The 8,264-nt window shown below is 37.3% G+C and overlaps 1 protein-coding gene across 3 annotated transcripts; it reads left to right on the top strand.

Moving 5' to 3' along the window:
* Positions 1–241: 241 nt before the first annotated feature.
* Positions 242–7,983, top strand: LOC107705694 (microtubule-associated protein RP/EB family member 1-like). 3 transcript variants are annotated; one of them, XM_016509097.1, is made up of 8 exons: positions 572–604; positions 1,488–1,611; positions 1,923–2,068; positions 2,367–2,565; positions 3,273–3,320; positions 4,137–4,243; positions 4,679–4,831; positions 5,971–7,983. In XM_016509097.1, exons 1-8 carry the CDS (start codon positions 587–589, stop codon positions 6,019–6,021), a joined length of 846 nt encoding a protein of 281 aa, XP_016364583.1. In that variant the 5' UTR covers positions 572–586; the 3' UTR covers positions 6,022–7,983. The 3 variants fall into 3 exon arrangements, with proteins under 3 accessions (XP_016364582.1, XP_016364583.1, XP_016364581.1); XM_016509096.1 differs by lacking the exons at positions 572–604; positions 3,273–3,320 and adding an exon at positions 242–328; XM_016509095.1 differs by lacking the exon at positions 3,273–3,320.
* The last annotated feature ends 281 nt before the right edge of the window (positions 7,984–8,264 follow it).

Below are 8,264 nucleotides of genomic sequence, written 5' to 3'. Positions count from 1 at the left end.
ATTAAAGCGTGACCTCCCTTATACATTCTTTGTGCATTTGACCAGTTATGGTTCTATATGGATATATAAGGATCTATCAAATACATCAATAATTATTTATTATTTTAAAAAAATATTTGTATTTAGCTTACATCAATAAAATCTTATTTTAGCATAAATACAATTCCCTCAATATATTACCAAATAAAAGCAATGAGACGGAAAGACTCTTATTTTGTCAAGTATTTTGCCACCATGTTTTCCCTACGTATCTGTACGTGATGACGCAAGTCGCCCAAAGAACAAACCGACGCATGATCTGAGAGAAAGAGACGCCGGTGAACAAGAGGTAAAACTCGGCTGAGAAATCTCAGATACCGTTAGATATTCTTCCTTTGCTTTTATCTGTAAATTAATGACACGGAGAGATAGCTTATGTCGTGACAACGTCGTTAAAGCGTTATATACCCATCGGAAATGGTTTTAATTTAAACGAGTGCGCTGAAATGAACGGTTAGCCCCGGCCGCTAAAGGAAGCTGCTGCTGATGTTTTATGGGACAAAGAATTAGCTGGGCTTGTCTTATATTTCGTTCGGTACTCTGGTCTATGAGGCCGGTGTTTGAGGTTTGAATAAATACGTATATTCATTTTAGCCTCCTTGTTGAAATAAGTATCGGTAGCACGTCTGTTATAAGGGTTATAGAGGGGAAGGCGAGGCCTGGATGTAGATGAGCAGCTGAGGCGGTGTGTGCCTGAAGGGCTGTGTCTCAAAACCCTGCGAGCTGCCTACAAAGAAAGCATCTTGGCCGTCAAATGCGCATTATAATCAAATTAAAATGACTTCGAATAAAATGCTGTCTAGGTAGGGCAGCTTATTAGGTTTTAGGGCACAGACAAAGTGACTGACATTACTGCTGTCAATTTCTCAACATTTGCTTAGCTGTCTGGAGACTCTGGCTGGCTTAATGCCATTACGATATATTACAAATCCGTTTTTCTTCATAGTGTATATCACACAATGTGGGTTCACCCAGAGGCACATCTTCATAGTGCTCATTCTGTTGGATATCAATGCTTTTGGTGACTAGAAAGACTATTTATTTCTTAAAAGCAAGAACATTGTGTTTGGTTTATGTATATTATATTTATGTGGTTGGTTTTGTGATCCGCCTATACAAAACCAACCACATAAACATAATATACATAAACCAAACACAATGTTCAAAGAGGAAATCTCAGATTTATCATCCATGATACGCTTCCTTAAGAGTCACCCATGTGGTAAAATTCGTTCATTGCAGTGTTTATGTTTCTTTATACTCTTGTCAAGGTTAATGTATGATAGTTGAGCATCCTTTATAGTAAAATTGAGATTTTGACAGAATAAGTCTTATATTATAATATTACGTTCATCAATATTAACTAATTAATTAATTATTCATTTTCAGTCTACGTCAGCACATGGTTACTCAACATGATGTCTCATTTATCTCTTGCTTCGTTCTAGGACATGGCTGTGAACGTACATTCCACTTCAGTGACTAGCGACAATCTGAGTCGCCATGACATGCTCGCATGGATCAATGAGTCTCTACAAATGAACTTTACCAAGATCGAGCTTTTATGTTCAGGTGAGTTGTAATGTATGCTGCTTTGTAGTATAAAGTGCAACAGTTGGGTTCTGGAAGTAAAAAGTCAATTTTTTTCATAAGGAAATTTATGGAAATTTAAGGAAATAGTTGGTTGGCTTAGTTTATGGCTTATATCGCTTTAACAAAGACTTTTTTAAAATCCCTATAAGAAAATGAATGGAAAAAGTATTTCCGGAAACCAACGCTTCTAACGGTGTGCACTAATGCACTTTATAATAATGGATATGTTTTGGAGTAATGGAAGAATTTTATCAATTTATCAACAGTTTTTAATCTGATTTTCTTGACAGGTGCAGCCTACTGCCAGTTCATGGACATGCTGTTTCCAGGCTGCATACCTTTGAAGAAAGTAAAATTTGGTGCAAAGTTAGAGCATGAATACCTTCACAATTTTAAGATATTGCAGGCCGCCTTCAAGAGGATGGGCGTTGACAAAGTGAGTTGCTTAATTTTTTTTTTCCTCAAGCTTATCTGCACACATAGTGTTTGTCTGGTCAAGTTGAGCAAAACAAGAGTTTTGAGAGACTTTTTAGAGATTTAGCAACAAGCCACTTAGGTTTATCAATTTCCATTTTATCGCTAAAATTATATTCACTAGAGTATGCTTTCATTATTGGAGTTTGGATCCAATTATACCTGGTAGACGATTTAGTTTTTTGTTCTTTGATTTCACTACTAAAACAATGACCCTAATAAATCCATGAAATAATATTTGAATGTGTTTTCCCCTTCAGATTATTCCGGTTGACAAGTTGGTGAAGGGCAAATTTCAAGACAATTTTGAATTTGTTCAGTGGTTTAAGAAGTTCTTTGATGCCAACTATGACGGAAAAGACTATGACCCAGTGGAAGCGCGACAGGGCCAGGACACCATGCCTCCACCCAACCCCTCCATGTCTGCCCTCAGCAAACCCAAGAAGATCATGAATGCAGGTTGGTTACATTTCACCGATTGTTTGATCTCAGCATTTAGGATTAAACATATATTTTTATGTTTTATACATCTGCCCAAAACACATTCAGAAGTTTGGGGTCAGTAATATAGATGTTTTTTTGTCTGTCTGTTTGTTTGGTTTGTTTTTTTAAAGAAATTAAAGGGATAGTTCTCCCGAAAATGAAAATTTGCTCTTAATTTGCTCACCTTCAGGCCATCCAAGATGTAGATGATTATTTTTTTCTTCAGGAGAACACTAAAGAAGACTTTTAGCTGAAACCGTAGTCCTTGGTGATTCATTAAATGTCAATTTTGGTCATACCGCCCAGCACTAGCCAAAACGACATTTATTGTTTGAATATTGCTTCTATAAATATATGAGACTTTGTTTCATATTAAAAGTACCAAAGCACAATGCTTATTGCGATATATTGGATGGGAAGTGCCCTTCAACGTTCCGTCCATTAACTGAAAACAGGCTAGACTAATCGATTCTTGGGATTTAAGAATCGATATCGTTCTGTAAAAATGAGAATCGATTAATATGGAAATATCGATATTTTTTACCCAGCCCTAATATCCAGCAGGCATTACATTGTTCATGTGCACTTACATGAATTCTTCAGTAAGATACATGAACTGATCATTCTGTTCTTGCCCTCGGTTTGACTTGCCTAAAACGTCTGTGTTCATTGGCTTACTGCAGTCCATCAGTCTTCTTCTGTTAAGACTGCCACGCCAGCTGCTGTAATTGGTATGAAGATGTGTCTTGGGTTTTTGCGCTTTTAAGTGTCTTCAGTGTCTGTAGGAGATTCAAATGGTGGAACACTTTGAATGTAGTTGCTACACTTTAGTTTATAGAACAGTTTCAGTCTGGTCCCATGTCTGCTGATACATCTCACTCTCTACTTACCATCTGCTCACTGAAGTCTAGTCAGTATAGACAATGAGAGGAGTCAGCTAAGAAATACACATGTGACATGGTTGCTGTCACTGAGAAGTTGACCTTGTTGCAGTCATTCTAGTAAATTGGACGTTTAAATGATTTTTAAAAGTCACAACATTAAATAGTTTTAAGTGTGAACTAACCCACCCACATGGAAAGTGCTAGACTGAAACTTTTCAGAGAAGGGAACGTGATGGGTCTGATATGATTTTAGACTGTTCATGGTTATGTTCATGGACCAGCATAAAAGCTGCATGAAATGGTCTTCACAACCCATCTTGCTTTCATAATCTGACATTTTTCCAAATTAAACTGCATATTCAAGGAGAAAAACAGGGTGTGCTTGACTTAATTCATTCAGAATTGATTAAATTGTGAAAAGTGAGCATCGCCATACCAGAAGTAAATGGGTCCATTATGATTTCATGTTGATTTTATTGCCAGCTTGTTGCTTTCACTTCACTGCAGTAAAATACTTTATTTTCAATGCACTTCAGTGCATTTCAATAACAGGTCCAGTGATGTTCTGTTATACTGTCAGAATGTTATTAAGTGCTTATCGCTATTTCCTGTATTTCAGACTAATTTGTTGGTCTCTTACTACTTATTGCTTATTCCCAACAGCACCACAGAGAGCAGCTGTTGCCAAGGTAACACCCAAGATGGCGCCTAGCTCTGCTAGGAGACCTGGTGCTGGTGGTGATGAGGAAAGGGCGGAGCTTATTCAAGAGGTTTGTTATACTGTGTACACTCTCACATTGTATTAAGGTGCGGTCACAATTTTTGTGAGCAAAATCAAGTTGTTTAAATAGGAATCCATGCAATCAGGAATTGTGCAGGGGTAAAAAGATTTCCCCATGTAAAAAAAAAAAAAAATAGTATATTCTATTTAATAGCGTGAAATGGACACAGGCGCTTAACTTGCTCTTTAAAGTATGTCTAGTGTCTGCACTATTTTTCTCCAGAATTTAAGAGCAATGAAATGTTATACTTGTTTAAACTAGAGTTTCAGGTATCTTTTAAACCCATCATTTGCACTTGTCAACATGCATACAGTACAAGTAGGAAATTTTGTCATCAGCATAGTACTTAGTATGCAAACGTATGCATAAAACCTAAGTATGCTTTGGGCTTTATGACTAAAATGTTTATTTGGTGGCTTTCAGTTAAACATCTTGAAGTCTACGATCCAGGACATGGAGAAGGAGCGGGACTTTTACTTTGGCAAACTGAGGAACATTGAGCTGATCTGTCAAGAGAAGGAGGGTGAGGGAGACCCCACCCTGCAGAGGATTGTGGATATTCTCTATGCCACAGACGTGAGTCAACATAGACCATATTAGTAATTAACAGTGTTCCCACACTTATTGACCAATGAATTCCATGACATCTCCATGACCTTTTCATATATTAATATATATGGTTATGATCCCTGGCCAATTTGGTATAATTTTAGACTTCACCCAAAAATGAAAATTCTTTCACCCTCATGCCATTCCAAACTCTCAAGACTTTCATTTATCTTGAATAAAAATGAAGATATTTTCATCAAACCTGAGCGATTTCTGCCACTTAATTGAAAGTCAATTCCACCAAAACTTGGATTCTTCTAAATAAATACATTGTAAAAGTAAGAATCAAGCAGATTAAGTCTTCTGAAGAGGCATGTTTATTTTATATGAGGAACACATTTAATTTGCTTTTATTCACACAGAGCTCATCAAATATGGTAAAGGGAAGCATAATAGTAATACAACCTTATTAGTTCTTGGATGTCGGGCAAGCATGTTTGAGCTTCTGTTTGCCATTTTGGATGTGCTTTATGACTTCTACCAGTCTCCTTGTGAACTTTGAAGCGGCAAAGTTTGGGTGAAATTGACTTTTTAATGGAGGGACAGAAATCTTTCAGGATTCATTAGATATATCTCCATTTATGTTTAAAAGACGAATAAAAGCCATATGGGTTTGGGACAGTATGAGGATGAGGAAATGATGACAGAATTTAAATTTTTGGGTGAACTGTCCCTTTAAACTGATTGTATTGGTGAAATGAGCTATTAGTAGTCAGCCGTGATTTGTTGCACGATCGAAAGCCTCCAGTGTCAATGGTAAATTAGTAAGTCGTATTCAGATTTTTTTTAGAATTTTACTTCTATACGTTAATTAAAAAAAAAAAAATGTTAGTTTTTTTTGATGGACATCATAGTATTCCCAAGTAACAGAGAAAAAGTGAGTAGACATGTTGCAGATCCACATTAGACGGTCTTGTTCATTCATTTACTGAACTTGTAAACACTGACTAGTGGTTCAGACACTGTGCTGTTCTGGAGAATGTTTCCTGGTTAACAACATCTGCTGTGGAAAACTGGAACAATCTTTAAATGGCAAGACTTTTCTTATCAGATGACTCAGTCTGTCTCTCTCTCTTTGTCTCTTTCTCTCTCGGTTGCTCTCTCAGGACGGGTTTGTCATACCAGACGCTGAGTCAGAGGACCAGGAGGAGTTCTAATGCATGTGATTTGTTGCAGTTTTACCCTCTTCTCACCTTTTTCATTCGTGTCCTCTCCACACAGTCACTACCCCGCCATCCACACATCATATTATGCATTTGGACTTTTCCGAACAAACTTCATACTGAATCCCATTGCATCTGCAAAAGCATGCACAGACACACTTAATGTTGAAAGAACTGTTTTAATGCCCTCAGACCTCTGGCTGCCACGATACTCCTGTTTCTCTCAGAGGAATAGTGTGTTTCCTGTCTAATATACGATCTAATATTGCTTTCCTCTTTCAGCAACTTCAGACACCTGCAAATGTATTTATCTTATTTGAAATGTCTCTGAAACGTCTTGGACACATCCTCTGTAGTGATTTATAGGTGCCGTCTCCCCCCTCACTGCTGTGGTACATATCTGTGATCACGTCTTATTCAGAACCGTACCTTACTGACACAAAACAGAGGGACGGAATGACAAACGTGCATTAGTTCATTGCAAAAACCCTCTCACTTCCTAGTTTCCATTCATGGTTTTGGTGCTTGCTTTAGCATGAGGCAGGTAGCAGTCACCACCGCTCCAGTCTATCCTCAGTGACTGTGCCTTATACAGACTGTTTGGAGGGAGTGGACCCAGTCTGACGTTTGTCTTTTCTTTGTTTTATGGATGTTGTGAAGCGTCGTTTTCGAGTCGACGCCTGTACTAACACTCAGTCGTGCGCTTTGGCCTACAGGATGCTGATGTACTGTGGTGTCACGGTTGCACGAGTTTAAATATTTTTATTATAATTTTATTGCTTTCATTTTAAAGAATTATTTGTATGAAGTTAGTAGCCACTACGTTGGTGGAAAATTTGAGTTGACAAGACAAACACTGCCCATTTTCTACCTGTTTTTACTGCCTTATATTTAATGCGTTTTTCTGTCCTTTCATTCGCACTGTCTCTTGGTAGATGTTTGTAATTCAAGTTATTAAAGTTTTACATTTACATTTTTTTGTTTCTTTTAATTATTCTTTGTAGAAGTAGTAGCAGCAGCAGCAGAATATTGTTTCTTTCAGACAAATCTTTTAAATACACAAGATGAGAACATGAAATCTTTTGAGTTATTTTAAAATATTGCACTCTTTCAAGACCATTCCCCAAAAAAGCATGTCAAGCTGATGATACAAATACAAAAAGACTAAAACTATCAACTAAATGAGCTTTTTAGATGAACGTTTTACTTCTCGCTCATTTTCTAAAAGCCTGAGTTCTGAATTTGATCTATACGAGTTACCTTTTCAGGCAATGCTTGCTCAATTCATTTGTCATTTTTAGGAGATTCAAGGTGATTCTGACTTTAGATCACTGTGCCAGCTCTGACTTTCTCCGACGTGTAGCTTCATTGTTTTCATGTGCACTGGTCATTCTCAATCAATATGAATTTTTCTGTGTGTAGTTCTCAATGTTGCATTTGACATCGATAGCACATGCAAAACCGGCAATCAGAGTTGTTATTGGTGCTATAAATACTTTGACCCTTAAACACTTGCCTGTTTGTGCTAGAAAAGCCTTTTTGCTGGATGTTTTGGTTCATTGGATTAGAAATATTGCTGCAGTTGGGCAAATATAACAGCGCTGGGTCTGTTCTAAATAGGAGACAATAGGAAAACAAGTGACACTCACATTTCTGGGCTTGCATTGACAAATATCCCATTGTAATTTCACATAAGCCGAACTGCTAAATATTGGCATAAGGTGGATGCAAGTAAAAATGTGGAAGGAAGTAGTTTGGAAGCAGGTAATGTCTGTTAAAGGCAGTGATTGACCCTTCCTACCTTCCTTTCAATGCTCTGTGGCCTTTAAGAACAATCTGTAGCGAAGGTACTCAGTACACTGTGGGCCCTCTCCCTGTTTTTGTACTTGCAGGCTGTTAAGAGTTCCACATTTTTAACTGAAGTCCATTTCTTACAATAAAACAGTATTTACATGTCTTTCTGTTGGTGTCTTCATTTCTGGTGATTACAGTTGTCCACACATTTTTGAACAATAGTAAAGACATCAAAACTGGAATGATTCATGTATGTCAGAAAAAATATAAGAGAAATAATTTTAAATAATGCTTGAGTCTGTACACTGGACATGTTGCTTTTCCCTGTATAACTTGGTTAAATGCTCTACTGTTTTCATATTGATGAAATCGCTGATTCATTGTTCTTGTTGAGCCCTATACAGGCTAGGAAACATATGACCACTAGGTGGCAGTAGTGATCA

Source organism: Sinocyclocheilus rhinocerous, unplaced genomic scaffold, assembly GCF_001515625.1.
Source record: "Sinocyclocheilus rhinocerous isolate Xijiao unplaced genomic scaffold, SAMN03320098_v1.1 scaffold263, whole genome shotgun sequence".
Classification (NCBI taxonomy): Eukaryota; Metazoa; Chordata; class Actinopteri; order Cypriniformes; family Cyprinidae; genus Sinocyclocheilus; species Sinocyclocheilus rhinocerous.
The sequence above is the reverse complement of the archived record's forward strand: the minus strand, read 5'-3'. Positions and strand labels throughout refer to the sequence as shown.

What these genes read in the sequence shown, in the direction of transcription:
- LOC107705694 (XM_016509097.1), top strand. An exon ending in CACGCCAGCTGCTGTAATTG is followed by an intron (nt 3,321 to 4,136) that starts GTATGAAGATGT and finishes TATTCCCAACAG; the next exon opens with CACCACAGAGAGCAGCTGTT. An exon ending in GGGCGGAGCTTATTCAAGAG is followed by an intron (nt 4,244 to 4,678) that starts GTTTGTTATACT and finishes GGTGGCTTTCAG; the next exon opens with TTAAACATCTTGAAGTCTAC.